This window comes from Myotis lucifugus, unplaced genomic scaffold (assembly GCF_000147115.1).
Source record: "Myotis lucifugus unplaced genomic scaffold, Myoluc2.0 scaffold_1, whole genome shotgun sequence".
Classification (NCBI taxonomy): Eukaryota; Metazoa; Chordata; class Mammalia; order Chiroptera; family Vespertilionidae; genus Myotis; species Myotis lucifugus.
The window spans coordinates 12,277,947-12,302,007 of NW_005871049.1; the positions used below are offsets into that span (position 1 = coordinate 12,277,947).

A 24,061-nucleotide genomic window follows, 5' to 3' on the forward strand; every position below is an offset into this window, starting at 1 on the left:
GGCCCCCTGCTTGACCTGCCCTCTCCGCCTGGGAACTGTCTCTTGATCTGTTGGCCACCCCTTACCTGGAAAAGAAAACCTACATTCTGAAGTGGCTAACCCCACATCTCAGGAAATTCTATTGTCTCTGCCTTTAGGGCATATCCAAAATTCAACCACTTCTCACCACCATCACCCTTTCCATCCCACCCACCATCATGCTGTACTTCCTGTCTCTGCCTGGGTGCCCACTCCCGCTCCATCTACCCTCCACCTGCTCACACCCAGAGCGGCCTTGTTACCCCAGGGAGGCAGGTCTTACCACTCTTCTGCTCCACTGGAAGGGCTAATAACAATGAAAACAGCAAAGGAGTGTTTGGAACCTTCAGTAAACTAAGTGAACAAGGCTGGTTTGTTTAGAATTTGATTTTTTTCAAATATATTTTATTATTGATTTCAGAGAGGAAGGGAGAGGGAGAGAGAGAGAGATAGAACCATCAATGATGAGAGAGAATCATTGATCGGCTGCCTCCTGTACACCCTACACTGGGCACCCGCAACCCAGGCATGTGCCCTGACTGGGATCGAACCACAGCCGCCTGGTTCATAGGTTGATGCTCAACCATTGAGCCATGCCAGCTGGGCGGTTTAGTATCTTACATTATTGGTTGACCTCTCATCACACTGAGTTAAAAACAAAGCCCTGAAGAAGGCTTTGGGGGCCGTATAGAATCGGATTCCCTGGCCTGCCTGTTCTTAGACACTCCACGCAGCTCCCCCTCAGGGTTTGGCTCCTTACAGCTCCCCCTGGACCCAGAACCTTTCCCCAGACCCCCCAGCTTGGGCTCTCTCCTCTCAGTGAGGTCTCCCAATCTCACCCCTACAGCCCTCTCCCAACACCCCTTGCTGCCCCCCGCACCCCCCTTCTTGTTCCATAGCACTGACCTGTCACATACGTCACTTCCTGTCTGGTTGGGACGCTGTTTTTGTGCACTAATTTGTTAATGGCCTAGAACAGGGACTGCCAGGTGGTAAAGCTTGAGAAATATGTCTTGAATGAATGAGCAAACTGAGAACATGATTTAAAAAAAACGACACTCTAGTTCAGTCATTCTCATGTGAACTATTTGGAGAATGCTCTGTGTGCCCAGTTAGATACACTTGCAGGACCCCAAAGCCGGTCATCTGAGGGGAGGCCACCTAGATGGTTCGCTCAACGAGCCGTCGCCGTCGACAATGTGTGGCACGCAGCGGGTGTGACCTGCTTGCTGGCTTCCCCCGGTGCAGAGGGGGGGCCAGTGAGGGCCGGTGTCTGTTTTGTATTCCCGTCTCCCAGGTAGTTTCCCTGATCATCTCATTTACGTTCAATACCCTTAACACTTATGTCATCAGGTTGATCTTGCTAATTTTTCTGGATTTATGGGTGAGCGTGGAGTCATGACAAATATACAACAAACTCCTAATCTCCTAATCTTTCCATACTCCTCCTCAGGTCTTACTACAATGCTTTGAAAATGGGAAGTGGTTAGTAATATTTTTAAACAACTTAAAATGTAAAGTTTGCTTGGGTGATATGAAAACCGTTATTCCCTTTCTGCCCTTGACGACCAAAGAAAGACACTGGCAATGATTGTATATTTTGTTTAATACTTGCATTGTTTCTATAGCGCAATTATAGCAATCTTTAAATTTACTTTTCATTACAAATATTTGTCAAGTTTTGTTTCAGAAACATTTTTCCTACTCTCTTGCACATGCACCCAGACACACTACAAAAAAACTCATTCATAACTCAGTAAGGGCAAACATTATTCATGTAAACATCTTTCATTAATTTCCCATAATTTTAAAAAATCATAGAATTATAGATATTGAATAAGGCTCATAGATTTAGTTCAAATTCCACAGAAGACCAGTCAAAGATGCTCATTAACTGTGGTGGGGTTAACTTTTGGTTGCAATAAATGCTGAAAGCGCACCCCTGGCTTCCAATCCGTAAACATACCTCACAACCTCATAAATGCATTTCACAATAAAAAGAGAAGGTAGGAAAACCAGGAGGAAAACTTTTGAAGTAGGGAGCTCAGAACCACGAGCCTAATTTCTTCTGTGATAAGCAGGCATTACGTAGTCCCTGTATTTCCTAGTCCATGAATCAAGATTAATTACAGTGACCCAAAATGTAACCAAGCCAATGTTAAGATACAGTGGCGTGTGTGGACATATTGCTAGTATACACAGTGAAATTTTTTCATAAAATTGGTCATGTCATTCTATCCAGGACCAAAGCAGAAAAAAAAACCAAACCCCACTCAAGTTGAAAACCATTGTAAAAGAGTGTTTTAGTAACGTCAGCGTCAGGGGAGCTGGGAGGTATGTCCCAGGGGTGTGATTGGTCTTGGTCTTGAAGTCACAGACGAGGAAGCAAGGATTGGCGTTATCCGAGGACGTCTCTCTCTGGCTGGAAGTTTGGTGCTAACGTGCATAGTCTCCCAGAGCTGAGACAGGAAAGGTTCTGTGCTGAGAAATGGGCCCCTTGCCAGCTGCGCCCTCCCCCTTCCTCTCTGCGAGGTGGAGGTCAGGAGGCAGGGGCTGCTAGCAACACCGTGAAGTCCCACCCCGGGGTCTGAACCCCAACTCCACTGAGGGCAGCCTCCCTGACATGTGTGACTAGGCAGTAAGGGTGGCGGTGGCCGGTGGCCGGAAAACCCAGCTCTGAGGTTCAACGGCCACGTCTGGCTTCTGATTCTGCTGCCCTGCAAAGAAATTGTGCTCTGGATAAAATGCACCAGTGTCTCTAATGCCTTGAACTCACCCCAGGCCCCCAGAGGCCAGGAGTGATGTCACTGAAGCGTGGACACACCTCCACGAGCACCTAACTTACACCAGGACGGGCTGAGGCACTGGGGAAGCCTACAAGCTCTCTCCACATCAGGTGCAACAACGCAGGGAAGTTGCCTCGGGTCAGAGTTAATTGTAGGCTTTTGATTTTTAAAAATCAAAATTGATCTGCATTGTATCTCAATAGACTCAGATAAATCTCACCAAAAAAATTTGTAATTTGTTTAAACAGCACTGGAATAATTCAACTTCATTTAAATATAGTCATTCTACCATGAAAATATTTCATACAAACATCTATTTACATACGAACACATTAAAATTTGTGAACAGGGTTTCCACCCTTGTGGTTGTATGGCTTGAAATCGTTTCATTGCTTTGAGTCTGTATGCACACATTTGGCAAAATAAAACCATTAAAATTTAGAGTTTTTAAACTAAAAAAGGTACACGGAGGCTCCACCTCCTACAGGGAAAGATCAAAGAAAAAACAAACAAACCCCAATCTATCAAGGTACCTCAAGTAGATGTGGATTTAATGTATTTTGTGAACCTTTGATCTGTGGCAAAGAAACATCACAACCATCAGCTTTGCAACGTAGTTTTTGCTCGTTTTTTCTAAAAGGAAAAATGTCTGGCTTCTAATTCACTGCTCTTAAGACAGAAACTTGAGGCAACTGTTTTAAAACAAAGCAAAACACAACTTCACCTTCTTGGCAGATCTTAAATGCATTTTGCAGGTGAGTGAAACTTTTCTATATTAAAGGGAAGTTACTAAAGTGCCACAGCTCTCTCACCGGCGAGACAACCCTAGAATTCACTGTTCACAGTTCCTGCCATTTTAAGTTACAACTGCACGTTGGGATGGTGACACTTGGCCTCCACCTGGGCCTTTTCAGATGGTTGGTGGGAAGGAAATCGTTTTTCAAGCATGAAGAACCTCCGGAGGGCAAAGAAGCGTTACCGCAGCCCCCAGCAGGTTCACAGAGGCCTTGGATAAGGCAGCCCAGGCACGAAGCCGTGAACATAAGAACAGGTCCTACAGAACTTGTCTTCCTGGCCTGCTCTCGTAATTCCATCCTTTCTTTGCGTGGGGAATTCAGTTCTTACAGTTGTTTTTGTCAGTCCGTCCCGATGTCCATTCGGGGACATACTCCCCCGGATGAGTTCCTATTCCTAACTAACACAAGGTAACATTTCACCCCAGAAAAGCTGCTGAGGAAAGTTCTGGTCATGCAGGGGCTGGGCTGAGAGGCTCTGAGCGAATCCCCTCGTGACCCGGCGGGCTGCACACCCACGGGCACCGGCCGGTTTGGGGGCGAGCAAAAAGTGATTTCTTTATTCCCCTCGACATGGGATCGTCCCCTTTCCTGCTGTGATTAGGACGCTGAGGACACGGCCAGCCCAGGAGGCTCTGACGCGTTTCCTCCCGAAGCGGATGTAAGGACTCGCAGGCTTTCCCCTCAGGCTTGGCTCCAACTGGGAACAACCCTCGTTTACCCACCAGTTACTTCCTTAGGGACCCTCAACTCCCTCGACAGCCTCCTCCCACGCTCCCCTGTGACAAAGCCTCACATCTGGGAGTGTGTGCGTGTGTGGCAGGGGGACGGCAGGAGCGACAGAGCCAGAGGGGACACAGGGTAAAAGAGAGGTCCACACCGACGGGAAGACAGACGGGGCGGGTCTGAACAGAGGGTGCTCGGAGCCAGAGAGACCTCCAGGGAGGAGCTGCGAGCGCAGAGGAGAGAGGGGGAGGTCGGCTGGGGGTGTAGGTGCGCACAGACACCAGGCCTTGTCACAGACCAGGGAGGAAGAGGAAGGAGAGGGCAGGAGAAGAGCCAGCAGACCCGAGGGGAGGAGGGAGAAAGACGGAGAGAGGCTCCGCTGGGTCTGTTTCCTGCGGGGTTTAGATGCAGAGTGTTTCCGTCCAATAGTAATGAATGGATGGTTGGTTACTCACTACTTACAACTCTTCAATCCCTTTCATCATAAAAAAAGAAAAAGAAGAAAAGTCCCATTTGAATGGGGTAATTAGAGTAGCCCATAGGACAGAAATCATGCCCCCTTGCAGTCTCAGGAATGAAATCCTTCCCAGGGTGGCTGCCTCGGAGGTGTGGCCTCGCCATCCTCTCCCTGACCTCCCTCCCTGACCTGACTCCACAGCACAACCCCCTGGGGTTCATTAAAGCCACCTTTCTCCAGCCGACACCCCCTCGCGTGGGGACCCATTGGAAGGAAAGCACCTGTCAGAACACAAGTCCCAAGGCCGCCTGTCAGCTTACAGAGCGGCCTCTTCCTACAGAATAGAAGCGATCCTATCCTGGTGCCTTCGAATCTGAACGCAGTCTTCGGTCCTTTGTGGGACATCTTTCTGGCAGCCCTGAAACCTCTCATGTGGACCATCAGCTTATCTCCCTGAAACCAGGCCGCCCAGCTGCTCCGGCCCTGCTGGGGAGGGAGCCCCCGCAAGCCTGGCCTTGCACACAAGAGGAAGGGCGGCTTTTGTCACCGTCCGGAGGGCTGAGTCCTGTGCTCAGGGGCTGCCTGCACTGAAGGCCCTGAGAGCCTGGGTCAGGCACATCTGGGCAATTCTTCCTAAGAACAAGGTGTAACAGACAGGAACTATCAGACTGTCTTCTGCTGGGTTCTTTGCTCTTGTCCTCCTCCCAGCAAACCTGCTCTCCTCAGCCAGAGCTCACTACCAGCTACAGCTTGGAAGGCTTCATTCAGCTTTCGGGACCAAAATGGTCAGGTGACAGCTGCCGGTCGAGTCACTGCTGCTCGGCAGACCTCCCAGGCACCCCGCGGAAGACCCAGCTATCGCACGCGGTGAGGGCGCTCACAGAAACCCCAAACTCTCCGAATTCAGTCAGAGCAATCCCAGTTATGTTATATACCTAATCAGCTAAACTAAAAACAGGTTTTTTTCTCCTTATTTCTGCAGTTGTGATTACACATGGCTTGCAAAAAGGCTGAAATGCTATTGATATCGTTGCTTTAAAACTATACAGGTGTTACTCTGAATTCACAATGCTCTGAAGCAGGTAAGTGCTTTGAAATTACAATGATGAAGAGTTTTAGCATTAAGGGTTGATTTGTACCTAGTGATCAGTATGTCTCTCTTAATAGTAGCGATTAAAAAACAAACAAAAACAAGACAACTTGTGAACTCTGTGTTAGAATTCAACCTTGCTATTTGACTTCTGAATTCAGCGCACTGTGCCACAAGCCAGACTGCTCTATGTTATGTACATTTAATGTGTATGCCCAGAGAAAAGAATTGCTAACGCTATTGAAGATATTGCAAAATCGCCACAGTTACTGCTTAGAAATACTAATTTCCCTCTCTTCTTCCTTAAAATATATATATTACAACTCTTCCATAAACTTAATGCAAACAAAGTAAACTCTTTCTTCTCACATCTTAATGCAAAGATATCTTTGTTTACATGCGAGAATAATAATTCTATAATAATACCCCGGCTCTATGAGCCAGTTCTTTAATATTAGGACATAATAATGAAACAATGATCTAGAAAGAGCCAGAGAGACCTACACACTGGCACTGACACAAAATCCATTTGGGAGTTTTCCCTTGTGAAAGGTGTCTAAGATAGGGAACAGGACTGAGGGTGAAATGGCTCAAAAGTGGGGTTCTGTTTGCTAGGGGGAAAAAAACAAAGCCATTCTATTGCAAGATACAGATCAAAGGTTAAAAGGCAAATTATACTACATTTAGAGAATAAAAATGTAGTAATTCTCTATCCTCCATATGGCCCATCTGCAGGCGAGGTGACAGCACGCTTTGCACTGGCCATTGGAAAAAAACATCATGGAAAAACCACTGACTAAAAACGACACAAAAGCCCCCTTTCCCTTTTTCAGTCTAATCATTTGGCATCTCTGAATGTGGTCCAGATTTAGACTTGAACCACCCAAGAACCTCCTGCTGTCTATGTCAGTGCTCCACATTGCCTCTCAGAAGGACGCCGCTGCGAGGCTAGCTAATTTTAAATCTGGTATGAGTAATACAGTCAAACCTAGTTAGTATGCGAGAAGGTGGTTGTTGCGAACCCAGAGTGAGAGGATGTGTGATGTCACGGCACGAGCAGTCCCTGGTTGTCCCGTAGTTGGATGAACATAGTGCATAGATCCAAGTTTCTGTTCCCGGCCTCTGAAGCCCAGGGCCTGGCCTTCACTTCTGCTGGGTGGCCTGGAAGGCCTTCAGCTCCACCTGGTACCACTCAGGGGCTTCGGGCCCACTCTTCCCCGGGGGGCTGTGGTCATAGCCATAGGCCACGGTGAGCTCCTCGTCGGCCTCCACTGCTCGGAGCGTGCGGATGCATTTGATGGGCCCGAAACGGGGGTGGACAAACCTAGACATCAAGATGTGCACAGTCATTCCCAGGCAGGTTAGAAGCAAAGGCTGGGGTGTGGGGGCTGATGCGGAATCTCCCACGTGCTCCTCCCGGACACCACATGTAGGTCCTCAACGTGGGGTCCCCAGATCACCCAGGAGGCGCGAACAGGGGAACCTCAGCCCCATGGAGACCTGCTGGGTTGGCATCTGCATTTGATGTCTCATGCATTTACTGTCTCCTTTTAAACAAAGGCATGCACTGAGACATCAAAGAAGTTTCCAGATGATTCCCAGCCACGTGAGAGTTTCCGAAGCACTGCTCTATCTTCCTTTGTGAGCACATTTGGCACTTATAAACCAGCACTCACAGTCAACAACAAAAGTCTGTCATTAATGAGAAATCGAACCTAGCGCAGCCTGCCCGCATTTCAGCTCACCTGGCCTGTACCATCGGATTACCTGGCTGTACCTGGCGGAGGGCAGGGGCGGCTTTACCAGGGCATTGGGAGTTATAAGAAAGGGCCCTGTGGATTTCCAAAAGCAAAAAGCTCTGTACGCCACCCCATACAGATAGAGGACGTATTCTTTTCTAGCAAACGTGTAGATGAAGATTTCTCTGAGCGGGAAAGCTAGGCCTCCCTGCCACCCTGTGTAACAGTTCCCTGGAGAGCCTGCTGCGAGGGGCAGCCCCTCATCCCAGACCGACCGAGTCCCGCAGAAGCAGAGGCAGGACTCGCTGTATCCCGGTCCTCTGTCAAGGCTCCCCACCCAGCTCACCCGCCAGCTCGCTTCAGGACAGGAGATAAATAAGCAGTGGACTCCCCAACAGCTGCCGAAACCCAAAATGGGGGTGCGTGAGGCACAGCCAGAGAAATGGGCTTTGTTTTCACAGGCGTCTGGTCAAAAGTCTCATGCATTTACTGTCACATTTTAAACAAAGGGCATTGAGACATCAAAGGAGAAGTTTCCAGACCTAAAGTCAGATTGGCACATGGGTCATGATTATGTCCTTGGCTGGTTCCTTCTGTCGGTGATGGGAATGGAGTGTGGCTGTGGCTTAAGGACATCATGTGTGTGGTGAAAAGGACCAATGTCAACCTCATTCGAGGGGTCCCCTACTTTTACCCAACTCAGGGGTCATATTTTCCGAAAAGCACATTTGAGTTGGGGGGTCAGAAAACTTTAACGTGAGTCCTGGTTCCACACATGATCGTGCCTCCTCTTGGACAGCTCAGCTCTCTGTCTGAATCTCACTTTCCTTATGTGCAGTAATCCTTATCCGACATGAGTGGATGTTGTGACAAAATAGGGTCACATATCTAAAGCACCTCACAGTGCCTGGCACAAAGTGAGGACTCAACTAATATTAGTTACTATGGTGAGCCCGTGCATGTGTGAGAGCGTGCATGTGTGAGAGCATGCACGTGTGAGAGCGTGTGATGTGCATAAGCATGTGCACAGGCACAGAATTCTCAAGTTGTGCTCCCTCACAGAGCAGACCCCTGGACAAGGGATTCAGGAATTCCTTATTAAAATCACAACTCTGTCTCAAATTAAAATATTAAAAAAAAATAATACTCCTGAAACGGAGTTCTAGTTAATGTTCTGGTGCAGGAAAAAAAAATCCCGTGAACAGCTATAACTTCTCTTGGAATCCTCTTTTTATTTTCCTGCTCACCATCATTATTTTTAGAGTAGAACATGGACAGACTGAAAAGAAAGAACTCAACTTCAGCTGTTGGTTCTTCAAGGCAGTACTAAAACGCAAAGGACAAGAACTCTTTTTTTTTTTTTTTTATTTTCCGCTAAAAGTATTACAAAGGGTATTACATAAGTGTGGACAAGAACTCTTAACTCCTAGGACCCGCCGACCTAGAGTAAGTGGTGGTAAACGTTAGCTGCACAGCCGCTTGGCCCCTTCTTGACATGTCACCTGTACTTACAGCCAGGAAAGTAGTTCTTGACTGTCCATTGGGCATTTTGTACCCGACTACAGTTAAAACAGCTTACAGAGGCGCGTCGTTTTGTTTGTGTCGAGTGTGCATAACAATGCTGCTGAGTTTAGAAACAAATGAATGCCATGATCGGTATCTGACTTTTATATTTGATTGTTCTTCAGGGAGTCTCTCTGCCCTAAATAACTAATTGGTCACATTGGGCTTGAAAAAATAACCCTGAAGAATACAGGGACTTGATTTTGCACAAATGGTTCCTTCTCTTGTCTCCTGTTCCCTCTTCTTTTTTGGTGAAAAAGATTATCTTTGCAGTGAAATCACAGAACTGATTTGTTTTAAAACAGCAGTCTAAGTAGCATTTATTATCGTTGTTACCACTGCTTTAAAGGGTTGTTGTTAAGCTGTGTGCAGCTTGGAACGATGCTTTGGCCTAATTCACGTTGGCCGCGAAAGCTTTGGAGCTAATAAGAGTGTCAGTTTCACTTCACATGACACACGCATTGCCATTTCTATCTGCCCTTTAAAAAGAAGTTGTAGCTTCAGTACTTGTTGCTGACTGCCAAGGAAAGCAAGTCACAGCCAGAACAATTTTTAAGCTGTCTCAAGGATGTAAGAAGGGACAGTCAAATCCTGGCAATTTTCCTGTAGGTTAAATGCATGTGATCTGATCCCGCTAACGTTAACAAGCTGGAGGGCTGAGGGACTGCCTGCAAGCTACAGAGGAGCAGGAAGGTTGCCTGGCGGGCGCCCTGGCTCCCAGGAAGAGCTGCCATTCTCACGCTCAGCCAAGGACAGCAGTGACGACAGTACAGAGAATCCCAACTGTACCCTTTAAGGAACAGTCAGAGACACTTGACTCTGGGAAGAGAACATTCAGGGGGAACATTAAACTACTGAAATATTTGTAGGGCTACCATGTGGAAGAGAGATTGACATGCTGCACCAGAAAGAAAGGGAGACGGTTAGGGACAAGAGCTGATGTTACAGGGAAACCTATTTGGGCTCAAAAAATAAAATAAAATTCATTCAGAGAGCCCCAAAACTAATTTCAGAATATCTGTTTGTCCAGACAGCCACCTTTGTGGATCATAGCAAGCTCCCCGTCAACAGAGGTTTCCAAGAAGAGGTTCCCTGAGCAGTTGGGAGAGGAGTCAAACCCCAAGAGGAAGGTAGGATTATTTGATTTAAAAAAACAACAACAGCTTTGTTGAGATATAATTTGTATCTCATAAAATTCACCCATTTAACGTAGACGGTGCAGTGGTTTTCAGTGGTGCACCCATCACCACGATCACATTTTTAAAAAGCTCCCCATTTTCAGTAGGCATCAAGCCCCGATTCTCCCCACTGCCCCCAGCTCTGGGCAACCACTCCTCTGCATTTGGTCTCTAGGAATTTGGCCGTACTGGACAATTCATGTAAATGGTCTTCATGACTGGCTTCTTGCACTTGGCATAATGTTTTCAAGGCTCATCCATGTCATAGCATTTGTCAATACTTCATTCCTCTTTATTGTCAAATAATAGGGACTCTGGTTTTATAGGTCTTTTACAACACCGACACCTCGTGCTTGCCATATGCTTAGGAGTCTCTCCTCCTTCCTTTCACGTCATGAAAGCATTCCCTACCCTCCATTATGCAGAGTAATTTCAATTTTTACTATCATTTCAAATAACACTCTCCTTAATTTTCCCGAATGAGACAACGAAGGGCAAAAAAGCCACCGTGAAACAGCAACTACTAAATACAGTATTTCCGTAGCCTTCCTCCTCTTCAAAGCACTTTCCATTTCTTTGCCTGCCCAGGCCAAAGGGTGGTGATATAGATTCTGAGTTTCAAGTCAGAACCGTGAGGCCCTGGGCAGGGGACCCTCGGGTATTCTGAGGGAGCAGCCTCCTCTGGGCTGGGCACACCTGTGACACGCCCTCCTGTCTCAGGGCCTGAGGCACAGAGCGCCCAGCAGCCGGGCGTCATACTCACATGTCGTAGATACAGTTTGGCGTGAAGGAGTGATTTGCCTTGTGTCCCAAGGAGGCACAGTACTTGGACACGTGGTTGTAGGGCTCAGGCACGTCGATGACCGTTTCTTCATCAAGCGAGAGGGTGTTCCCATTGAGGGCCCAGTCCCTGCTGTCAACCTGCAAAAACCATGCAACTGAGCATCAGAGAGGACTTTTCTCCCCAAAGCTCAGAGATATTGACTCACTTGCCCTGAAACTTCCTGGTTTGAGTGCCAGGAACATGAAAAGAGCCTAAGGCATTGCTCTGCTGTTGATGGTGCAAAAGGCATCCGTGGCCATCACCAGGGAGCTCAACTTATTATTTATTGATTTTTCCTTATCTTATATGAAAAGAAGGATGGAAAGTCTCTTACAAAGACACACAAATATGACCAGATGTTCCTATGTTTATTTTTTCACGGCATGCTGAAACCTGTTACCTCAAAAGACCACCAGCAAACTCAAGTTTTCACACATCCATTTATTTTTTTAAGTTGCCCAAACAAAGCAGAGTTGAAGCCTTCTTTCAAGGGGGCACCTCACCACCATAAGAGTTTAAGTCCCATATGCTTAATCCAAGTCAGGATGTGGAGTACAGCTGTGCTAAGAGCATTAAACTTGTTGTCTTTAGGAAGATACTTAAGGAAGTTAATTGTAAAGTGAATAAATAAGAACAAACAATATGAAATCTGGGAAATATATCAAAGATTGTGTCTTAAAGGAGGTGATTCAACTCTTTAACTTTTTATTTTTAAATTTTGGGGGGGCAGGGGGCAGTAGAACCCTTCCTGGCTAGATGTAGGCGACTGTATGGCTTCTGCACAAACAGAAGGAGGGGGTCTTCGTACAAAGCACCCTGCCCAAGGTCAGAAGTTAGAGTCTGACAGAGTCCAAATGGACCGCAATTTTTCAGACACTGGGTATAGTCCAGTACGAAGCAATTACTATCTTATTGACACATTCCACTTTCTATAAAATAGTTGTGGAGTTTAAAAAAATAACTTTAAGGCTCGATATAAGGAAGAAAATATCTGCTGTATCTGAAAGTTTGTGTTGTCCCCCCAAATTTATTGAAGCCTAATCCCCAATGTGATGGTATTAGGAGGTAATTAGGTCATGAGGGCAGGCAGAACCCTCATGAATGGGATTAGCGCCCTTATAAAAGACCCCAGAGAACTCTACCGTCCTTCCTGCCATGTGAGGTGACAGAAAAAAGGGGGCCTTCTATGAAACAGGAAGTGGGCTCACACCTTGATCTTGGACTTTGGGGCCTCCAGAACTCTGAGAAATGAATGTATGTTGTTGATAAGCCACCCAGTCTACTGTATTTTTGCTACAGCAATCCAAAGACTGCTATAAGACAATATCCAATCAATTTTACAAAAAAGCCTGTTTGTTCCTTTGTATTTCTAGTGAATACTACAGTTAAAGGGACTAATGAAAAAATTAAGGGAGTTTGAAACAAAGCCTTTGGACCAATCAAGTTGATTTTGCACTTCTACCTCACTCACCTCCTGGTGTGTAATGCGGACGCCATTATAAAAAGACATAACAGTGTTAGGTCCCACTGCGACCTTTGAAAACAGTCCTTCTCCAGCACTGGAAATGAGAGATTCAGCAACATAAACCCTAAAGAACAAAAATAGGCAAATAATGATTCCTTAAGTTTGATGTATCTTTGATGGACTCCTTACATCAACCACCAAAATATCATATGGCTACTGAATCCAAAACATCAGTTCATTGTAATCCAATGAGGAAGGAAGAAAGGAAAAGTTGAACCACAATATTCTGGCATTGGAAACTGAAGAACTGGTACTTATGTATCTCTTAAGAATGGTGTTTAAAATTTGCTCTCTAATAAGAGGGTTGTTGTGATATATTCATAAAGCAACTCAGTGCTTGATATAAGTTTTAAAAATTTTTAAATGTTTTTAGTTAAGGTCAATTTTCACTCTCTTCTTGGACAATATATATATATATATATATATATTTCCCAAAGCTAATTAAAGCTATACCCAAGTTTGTCAGAACTAAATAGGAGGGAAAGACTTTAAATTAAATCCCCGGATGAATGTTTTATATGGAAGAGTGACAAACAGTTAATAAAATTTATCCACAGCTTAGCTGTGACCTGCTTTCTACAGGAACGTGGGCGGAAGTGACTGCATGCCAGGTCTCAGGTGTTAGGGAGCATGGCAAGTTTCTGCCCGCCTTCCCCAGAGTTTCCATTATCTTCTCAAGAAGAAGATGGCCCAGGGGGCTGTTGCTCCTTCAGCCCGAGTCTTGGAATGAAGACACGTGAAGCAGACCTGAACCCACTTGAAACCTGGAGTCCAGCCTAGTCCGGCTGAGCTGAGTTGAGCCCCGTCAAGAGTGGCTGAACCTCAGCCAATCTACAGAACCACGAGTGCAAAATAGAAGGTTTACATCCATAAACCATTGATGGTTTTGAGGCTCAGTATACAGCAGCATCACAATGACAGTAACAAAATAGACTGATACATACGGTAATATGCTGTTGTGTTCCGGAGCTAACAAGTGACCAAACCCTTCCCTTTGTAAATGGGCCAGAACCTCATGTAAAGGAAGAGACCATTCATTCATTATGACATTGTGGGGTCAGCCCTGTCAGTTAAACCAGGGAAAAGGCCTATGTCTGAGAGATAGGAACAGAATAGAAACGGAATGGAGACATGCTTTGTAAGCCAGATTTACAAAAAGGGAGGCCAAGAGAGAACCACCTGCAGATGGTGCTCTTACTCATCAACTGGCCAGTTGCTAGGGAGTACGAACCCCAAGCAGGGCACCAGAAGTCATACCAAGAATTAGAAACTGAGTTTAGACAAGACAGGAAATGGAGCAGGACTTCACACTCTGGGAGTGAGCTTATAGACTACTAGACACTTGTAGTTTATAGGCTGGAATGCTTTTATGCTTCTTATATTTTCTTTGTTTCGCTACTGTTCTCCCTTAGTGAATAAATTGTGTTGTGTTTCACACCCTCTCAGCTGGGCTGAGTAGAAAAGAAGGCATCTGGTCCTGGGCCAACCTAAGCTTTAAACAGTGTGAAATGCTCTCCGAGGGGCCAGCATGCGGCTGCAGCACAAATTGTGACACCAGAGCCGGGAGAAAGGGGACACCTGGGCAGGGCAGGGCTGGCTATCTGGCCCGAGTGCCTCTCTATGGAGAGGTTTCATTCTAGGACAGACACATGGGCTGTTCTGGGCTTTATGGGTGGAGACATGCTCTTACAGGGACAGATTCTAAATGAGAATAAAAACACTCTTCCTTAGAACATATGAACTTTTTTTTCTGGTCAGGTACTCGGCCTGAGCAGCGAGTCACAGAGGGTCATGGGTTCCCATCACTAGGGCTATTTCACCTCCCACAAACAGGGCCATTAAAACCACAAGGAGAAAATTACCTCTCTGATTCATATGGGTCTGGAAGAAGAGCATTAGTAGAAATGCAAGATGAAGTCGACTTATCGAAGTGGTACACGGAACCTAAAATGCAAACAAAAATGTCAGGCCAGGTACAGTCAGGGGAAAACATTGAAAACCTTTCTCTCTATCCGTGGGACTGGAAAGAGTTAAATAACAAAAAATGCTATTCAAGTTATACCAACTAGAATGAAATTCTTCAATATAAGTGGACAGTTTTTAGGTTTGCCCTTAAGTTTTAGTTTCAGGTGTTAATGAATAGCCATCACAGGTATCTCTTACTAGTAAATGCTATTTTTTCTTCTGGAATGTCTTTATTAAAATAGTTTACAAAATACTTCTGTAACGAAAATATTTTAATAAAGAAAATGCTTTGTTGTGAAATTTTGAGAACTCTCTGGTCAGATCAGATTGGATAATGGTTTTAAAAATTTCTTGTGGTTTTCTTCATACTAGACAGTCTGTAGAATCCAGCCACCCAGCCCTGGCAATTGCCTCCTTCACTAAAAATAAACATTTGGCTTCACCAGAATTAAGAAGAGCAGAACTGCTTTTGATGAAGCATTTACAAAGTCATCCTATTTCTATTAAAGTGGTTCAGAAGCCAATTAGTAATTTATTCCAGAAACGATGGTCCTGGAATTAACAGCCGTCCTAGAACTAACATTGGTTTCCTGCAAAGGATTGGCCTCAGAAGATCCTCCTGGAGCCCAGCGAAGACAGATGATGCTCCAAAGGCTAATGAGGAAAGAAACAAGTTTTGGAACGGGAGACCTTGCTCCTGCAAAGTCAATTATTTTAGGCACTAAGGCATCACAAATAATTCCATTAAACAGTTCTTTAGTAGTTCCCAATGGTCACCAAATCCTCTTTCTGTGCGTGTGTGCGTGTGTGTGTGTGTGTGTGTATGTGTGTTTTAAACACAATCAAAACCCAAATTAATGTCTCAAACTAAAAGTTAGAAAACAATCCAGTTAGTCAGTGTCTAACCAGGAAGCAGACCACTTGCATATTTCAAAGAAAGAGATGAATTCAGGGAAATGGTTACACAGAGGATGGAAGCGCTGAGAAGCCAGACGGCATTGTGGAGCCCAGAAACTGCCAAGAGCAGGAAGCCACAACCCTAAGGCAGAGGAACAAACACAGAGCTGGGGATCCTGGAGCTCTAGAGCTGGGGTTCCTGGAGCTCTAGAGCTAGGGTTCCTGGAGGTCTAGAGCTGGGGATCCTGGAGCTCTAGAGTTAGGGTAGCCCAAAGAAGCTTGAACCCTGGGGACCTTCCTGGAAGACGATGGAATCAGGAGGCAGGACCCTGCTGGAGACACTGCTGGGAAGAGAGGGCTTCCTCCTGCTCCCTTCCCTCTTGTGTCCCCAGCCAGTGACTCTCTGTGGCCAAACCCAGACAGAAGCAGAACAGGAGCCCGGGACATGCAGCCTGCAAGGCAGACCCCTGCAGGAAAAGCAGGTCAGGGGGAGGCGAGGCAGGCATCTGAGAGCACACTTCTGTGAGCGTGCTGGCAACGGACCAGCACACACTTCATTAAAGGAAGTTAGTTTAAAAAAGGAAAAAAAACCCAACCACTTTTCTGTGGAATATGTGTTCCACTTTGCAAATATCCTCTTACAAATTTCCATTTCCTTTCCTTGGACTAACACTTTCATCACAAACAGACCAAGTGCAACCACATATAAAACACTGTGTTAGGGGCTGTGCCGATACAGGCAGGAGTAACATCCCTTCCTGCTTTCAAGGAGTTGGTGCCACCTTTTCCAACCCTTGCCATCCCTTCCTTCACTCCCTTAGACAGGCTGATGCTCCAGGCAGACAAAAGGCATCCTTTACTGCTCCTACTCTCTATAGTTCACACTAGGGCCTTTGACTAAACCAGTGGTCGGTAAACTGCGGCTCGCGAGCCACATGCGGCTCTTTGGCCCCTTGAGTGTGGCTCTTCCACAAAATACCACGTGCGGGTGTGCACATACAGTGCGATTGAAACTTCGTGGCCCATGCGCAGAAGTCGGTATTTTGTGGAAGAGCCACACTCAAGGGGCCAAAGAGCCGCATGTGGCTCACGAGTCACAGTTTGCCGACCACTGGACTAAGCCATTCATTGGCTTGACAAACATTAATTCTAAGAGATGAGCCAAGACTTGAAGCTGGAGCAGGAACTAGCCAGGGACAGGGATTCCTATGTGCAGAGGAGAAGAGATGGAGAGAAGAAGTTCCAGCCAGAGGCATAATGAGGAAATCAGCAAGAACCCAGTGGAGACCCAGAAGCAGCCTGTGGTTACAGAAGCCTAAGGAGAAAAGGTATGGTGGTGAGGTCAGGGGGGAGGCAGACCAGAAGTGTTTCAGGTGAGAGATTTGCATTCCATTTTACTCTTCCTCCCCCAACTGCTGGGCCAGATGGCCACTAGGCCCTGTAAGACAAGATCCAAGATCTATGGGTTAGCCAGTGGTTTAGTAAATGTAGCTGAATGAGGCAGTGGGAGAAACAAAGGGGCAGAACATCAGAGACCTGTGCAAAGCAGCCCTGGTTCCTGACCCTCCTGATGCCCAAGCTGTTAACAGTCCTTTAAAGAGCTGAGGCCTGCCAGAACCGGTTTGGCTCAGTGGATAGAGCGTCGGCCTGTGGACTCAAGGGTCCCGGGTTCGATTCCGGTCAAGGGCATGTACCTTGGTTGCGGGCACATCCCCAGTGGGGGGCGTGCAGGAGGCGGCTGATCGGTGTTTCTCTCTCATCGATGTTTCTAACTTTCTATCCCTCTCCCTTCCTCTCTGTAGAAAATCAATAAAACATATTTAGAAAAAAAAAAAAATAAAAAAAAAAATAAATAAAGAGCTGAGGCCTGCCCTGACTGGTTTGACCCTAACCGGTTTGGCTCAGTGGAGAGAGCATCGGCCTGTGGACTGAAGGGTCCCAGGTTCGATTCCAGTCAAGGGCATGTACCTTGGTTGCGGGCACATCCCCAGTAGGGAGTGTGCAGGAGGCAGCTGATCGATGTTTCTCTGTCATTGATGTTTCTAACTCTCTATCCCTCTCCCTTCCTCTCTGTAAAAAATCAATAAAATATATTTAAAAAAAAAAAAGAGCTGAGGCCTGCCAGACCTTGCCAGCAAACGCTACTCTCCTCTTCCTCCTCCCCCCTTCTTTCCTTCCTCCTCCCGCTCCTCCTCCTTTTTTTGCCTTAAGTTAGTTTGAAGAGGGTGTTTGTTATTTGCAACCACGAGTTCTAAGAAAAACCATCATTCCCCTGAGAATGATCACTCTCGCTTCCCAAAATCTGTTTCTTACTAATACCAAGAAAAATGTAATAACAAGACCTTTCATTATGATATTTTATGGTAGGTGCCAAGATCTGTATTTTATAATGAAGAAACAGGTTCTGAAAAGATAAATGAGAATAACTTTCCCAAGAATATAATATAGTAAATGTTGGAGCTAAGACTCAAATTAGGTGACATTTCCCCATTGTCATTATTTATTATTTTATAAAATTTTAAATTAAATTTACTGGGGTAATATTGGTTAATAACTTTATGTTAGTTTCAGGTCTACAACTCATCACCCAAAGTCTAGTCGCCTTCCATCACCATATATGTGACCCCCTTCACCCTCTTTGTAAATAAAATGACTCTTAAGTTCAAGGATCTTGCCACTAAAAATGCTGCCACTTCTGAAGTTTTAAAATTTGCATCAACCATTGGGTGGGATCCTCTGGCCCAAGTCTCCTCATTTCTAAACATTAGGATGCTGTCTCCTTTCAGAACATATGTGAAGAGCACAGCTATTAGGATCTGAAGTTCAAAGATTACTGCTTCTCTTAAAAATGTTTTTGATTTTGGAACGATTTTAAATGTACAGAAAAGTTACAGAGATAGTACAGAGAGTTCCCAACGCCCTTCACTATTTCTCCTAATGTTAGTTTTTTTTAAAATGTTACCCTGTACATTTGTTCAAATTAAAACCCCAACATAGCTACATTATTATTAACTAAAGTCCAGGCTTTATTCAGATTTGACCAATTTTTCCACTAATGTCCTTTTTCTGTACCAAGATCCAACCCCTCCCATTGCATTCAGATGGCATGCAACTTAAAATAAAAACAAAGATTAAAAAGTGATACATTTAAGACAACTCAAATTGGACCTCAATGCAAAATGCTAGAATTTCTATGTTTGACAACTTTCCTTTAGAGAGTCTGTTCAGATCATAAATACCTAATGATTATTGAGACCTACTAATGCTCACATTTATTATCTTGTCTGCTTTTTTCTTTTTATAACTTAACGTGGGTTGGAAATACACCATTCGAGTGGACCAAAGAAACAAACTTCTCTCAAACCCACCCTCACCACCTGCTTTGGCAGTAGGGCAGCCCACCTGGGGCCCATTCAACTTACTTCCAGGCATCAGGTCAAAGTGCGGCCTGCCTTCCTCAGTGGACACCAGAGCAGCCAGTTTTCCTTCCAGCATCTCTCCGTCAATGAACTTCCCGTACAGTGCCGTCCTCTTATCCGGGTACACATAGGCTATCTTCTCTCCAGTCATCTCCCCGTCTTCATTTACTTCCCCTACCAGGCTGCCTCCATCCTGACGGGAGAAACCAAAATCCAGAAAAATTACATAGAGTATTGATCCATGTGACACGCGTTTCAAGAAATTTCTCTTGTGCACCCCCTTGGTGAATAGCACGAATGTGGACCCTAGCGGCGTAAGGACTCAGAGCTCTTCACACGAGTGAGAAACAGGTCCAGCCCCAGAGAACAAAGGCACAAAGCCCGAGTTAGAGCGCAGAGGCCGAGTCACCTTGGTGGTCCGGGACAAGTTACAGAGACTCCATCTTGGTCTGTTATCTAAGAACCAAATCCGCCCTGTTTGTAATATTAGTTACAAGCAATGAAAGGACATAGAACTAAGTGCTACTTGGGGTCATTATTGAATGCGGTGAGTCTTAACTACTATCCATACAATCTCACTTCTCAATGTTGAGTTTTGGATTTCTGGTCAATTAAGAAAATATTTAGTTCAAATGTATGTACGAATTAATTTAGTGTACACGAGTAAAGAGCTGGCTGCGTTTTCTAAGAGATAAATAAAGGGACCTCTGGATAACTTGGAGTTAGAAGAGTGAAAAAAGATCAACGAAATTGCACTTGCTTCCCCATCGCTCTTTCCCCCATTCTTCTCTATTTACTGCTCCCGGGGGCCTCCTTCCCAGAGAGCAGCCGGCTGTGTGTCCTCTTTAACTGCCATTTACTCCCTGCTTAAGGGTCATTAAATGCTTTAGGGCAGAGGCTGTCAGAATTCTACATCCTGGTAAGTGCCAGGGACACAGTAGGGGATCCATAAATACTTTTAGAATTGAACTGGGATACCCCAAAAATCTAAAAAATAATCTAAAGGTGTAGGAGATTTTCGTTTTCTTTCTTTTTTTTTTTTTTTTTTTGCCACTCAGAAGGTCCTGATGGGGTGACTTTGAAAATCTAAGACCTTGGTGGGTCTGATATTACATCAGTAATGCCAGACATTGGTTATTTCCCCAACTGGGAGGTTCCAGGAGCAGCCACCCACAGTCAGTGATGTAGGGTGACTTCTGCATGACCCCCATGCTGCCCTTACCGAGAGCCAGAGGGAGGACGTAATGCCGGGGACATGGTGTACAGTTCCCTGAAGCCTAATTGCTCTTTGGAGAAAAAAGGTTATGAATTTAAAAAACGAACCATAGCACTTCCATACAAAGAACAGTACTTGGAAGAGTTTTTCCCGGGTAGAAGGTGCATTAGGGATATAGTATTGCTCTTTGTCCTCCCTGAGTCACTTCTTAACAACCCAGCATAAGGAGAATGATATTTTTTGCAAAATCTGTCTTCAGGCTTTTGGTGATGACTGAGCTGACGGGTGTTAGGGTGTTCGTGCTTCGTATAGGCCGAAATGAATAAAAGCCAACATTGCTATTTATTCTGTCTTGCTAGGGTCTCACCATTTTTTCTTTTAAATGCTTTAAGCGTCTGGTTTTGGAGGCAAGTGAATTTTTTCCTGGATTGATAAAGCAGATATTTTTATTTCCTAAAGGGGTTATGAATTTTTAATTAAAAACTCTGCATCACTGTTCCAAGGTAAAATTTTAAAAGAAAGAAACTGTCCTTAGAGTGATCTTATAAATACTGCAGGGAGAATCATTATTTTTTCCTCCCCTTGCTCCTGCTTGGACTGTGTCACCAGAACTTTCTTCTCTGCTGTGTCAGGGAGTGTTGCTCAACGGCTCCTCCTCTCTGACACCCTTTGACACCCATATCGCTGTTGGGTAAGGGGTTAACAGCATCAAGCCCCCCTCCCCTTGGGGAAGCGCCCCAGGCAGGCCCTGCTCCCCCAGGGAAACCTATAGCTTCCTGGCTGCTCTGTCTGCGGCTGATCCACGTGCTCAGTTCAGAGGGGAAGGCAGAAGCCCACACCACACCTCCAGTCCCATGCTGCCATAATAAAGCCCACATCCCTGCCACTTACGCCTATTTCTTAGAGGCCTGGGGTGGGATTATCGCCCTCCACTGCCAACTGACACCAGAGAGAAAGCAACTGTTGTCAACCAAGTTCGTGTGCAAGCTTGTCACTCTCCAGGGCTTCCCTCCGAAGGCAGGGTCTCTTTTGGCATTTAATAAGAGGATAGGGCTAAAATGTAGCTGCACATTTAGGTTTCAAAATGCAACTGCATGGAGTAAGGTAGACCTGTTCACTTAGTGCAACTTCGATGTCCCCTAGGGACTTAACTGATCACAGTCACGAGTAAAATGACAGGTAGCGGGAGAACCTGCAAATCCATTGTTTGCTCTTCCCTGCACCCATCCGCACGCAGGGCGGTCCACTTTCCCTGGCTTCAAAAATCCTTGTCACATCGGCAGCAAGATGCTCACTCTGCCTCCTCCCAAAGCAGGACAGTGTTAGTCTCTCTACGGGACAAGTGCCTCCACCACGTCCCTCTTCCTGCCGCTTTAGGCAGGAACTAAAGGACTTATGATCTGTTGCAGGTCCTACCAAGAGCGTGTGTAAAGGCTTCAGTAATTATAAAAACAATATTTTACATGTTTTTTCCTTATGCCCCGTTTCTAGAACACAATTTACATTTTAAGAACAATAATGTGTAAGTAGATTTAGCCAGGACTACTTTTCTTCTTACACATGTAACAGACAACTTTTATGAATACTTTTTAATCATAAGGAGATAGAGTTCAGAGTAAGAAAAAAATGTATTTTGACTGAAGCTCTGGACAAAATAAAACATTAGATGAAATATTTTCTAAGGTCTATTTTCTGAACAATTTTCTGGAAACTCACCAACAACAGATGGGGTATTTGAAATGCAAACAACAGATAAGAGTATTAATTCCCAACCGGAGATTTTGCCACATCTTTCTGCTTTAGTAAACTCCAAAAAGATGAGAAATTGCTGGATTAGTTCTGACATTTGAGCAATGGAATAAAATTAAAGGCAACAGCGGAATATTCCACCATCTCTTTCTATACTGTATCAAAGACTTTAAGAAATAATATATTTTCATCTTTATTAATATAATACAACCAATTTGTCTCAACTTGCTTTAATCATGATTAATCACTCTCTTCCAAAACAATGCTGAAAAGGAATTCCTAGTAGATGGAAGGGCCAACAACCTCGGTCAGAAGGGAATAACAGTGAGAGGACGTAGCTCCCACACTCTTGGCTTCGCTCTCAAGTTTCACAGCTTCACATTTTCTTACGTAGAGAATACATTTGACTCTTTATTGTGAAGAGTAAAAGCTTTGTCTTAAAGCAAAATGAGCAGTCACAGGGCTTACTGGGAAGTATATCCAGCACAGTCCATGTCGAATGTTATCCTTGTACTGTCCCTTGAAGATCAGTCTTCCGTCTGTGTCGTACTCCTGGGCCAGGCCATTGAGCTCTCCGTCCACATAGGTGCCCTGGAGCACCCCTCCGTCCTCATAGGTGTAAACTCCCTGGCTTGCAGGGCATCATCCACATAATACCCCTCCAGGGTGCTGTGAGAGAAGGGAAAACAAAAGGGATCATCAGGCCGTGACTCAACTCTCCAAAAAGAAAGGATCACATCTGAGAACCACGGGCCTGTACTCAGCTTGTCCTGAAGGCTGCTGGACTGCTAGGGAAAAGACTGCGAAGGATTAGCAACAGGGAGGGAGACTTCATTCCCAGTCTCCAGTTCCCATCACTCCTTTCTCTGCTGGAGGAGATGGACAAGAAAGAAGCCACAGGTAGAGACTGAGAACAAGCCTCATCTGAGTATGTTTCCAAGACCGGATGCCGACCATTGCCTGGCCATAGAGATTCTGGCCCACGTATAAGCCACTCAGGCCTCACTTCCCTCAAGAGTGGTAGACTTGCCCTAACCAGTTTGGCTCAGTGGATGGAGCATCGGCCTCCGGACTGAGGGGTCCCAGGTCCGATTCCGGTCAGGGGCATGTACCTTGGTTGGGGGCACATCCCCAGTGGGTGTTTGCAGGAGGCGGCTGCTCGATGTTTCTCTCTCATCGATGTTTCTAGCTCTCTATCCCTCTCCTTTCCTCTCTGTAAAAATCAATAAAATATATTAAAAATAAATAAATAAAAACAATAATAAAAAAAGAGTGGTAGACTCAAGGGTCTTTCAGTTGGCTTGTATATAGTGGTCTCTAATATTACAATGTGGTTTAGAATGTGTTAATGTCTACATGTTTGTTTTAAATTATTAATGTATTATTTGTCAGCGACTGCCATATTTGGTATCCAATCAAAAGAATCCTCTTCCATCTCTTTGGAAGATATACAGAGATGTATTTGTGTGTGCGTGCATGTGTGTATGTTCATGATCATGGAAAATGGGGGCAAGGAAAACCGCAGGCTAAACCTTGCCAACATCATTAGCAGCCTGGTAATGTTTGAGACCCATAGTCCTAGACTAGAAGAATGCTCAGAAGGGTGCTCAGGATGACTTTGTAAGTGCCTCTCTCTCTCTCTCCTCATAAAACACTTTCAGAATTTCAATAGCATGTTCTCAGTGCTAGCCTCCCAGTGTGCAATGAAACTAACTTTGCCAAAGAATCCCTTTATGAACTGAACTTTGGAATAAGGGGGAAGACCAACTCAAATCATTTTTTGAATTTAAAATGTAAGATGTTTAGCAACAAAGACAGTTTGATTATTTTAACACGTGTCAGCATTCATTCATGAATGCAACTAACAACCATTTATAGGGTGCTTTCTAAGTAGCAAGCATTGTGTGAGGTTCTAGAATCTAGAGAGCCCAACGGACTGTGTATCCGTGATAGGTGGGATGCCAGGGGCCATGGGGACTGAGGCAGCTGCACCTGACTGTGCCTGGTAAAGTCTTGTCTTGCTTTAATAGATGACAGAATGATCTATAATTATTAAATGAAAAGTACAGTCCAAATAACGATAGCCTCTGACTACATTGTAATTACACTATTTGTA

General features: G+C 45.2%; 1 protein-coding gene across 1 annotated transcript in view; it reads right to left on the bottom strand.

The window, feature by feature from the left end:
• Positions 1-1,606: 1,606 nt before the first annotated feature.
• Positions 1,607-24,061, bottom strand: part of SETD7 (SET domain containing lysine methyltransferase 7) — a 45,605-nt gene continuing 23,150 nt past the window's right edge. Inside the window, 7 exon segments of the mRNA XM_006081702.3 lie at positions 1,607-7,195; positions 11,115-11,272; positions 12,646-12,763; positions 14,562-14,643; positions 18,984-19,173; positions 22,414-22,577; positions 22,580-22,614. Coding sequence (XP_006081764.1) covers positions 7,015-7,195; positions 11,115-11,272; positions 12,646-12,763; positions 14,562-14,643; positions 18,984-19,173; positions 22,414-22,577; positions 22,580-22,614 — 928 coding nt within the window. The 3' untranslated portion in view covers positions 1,607-7,014.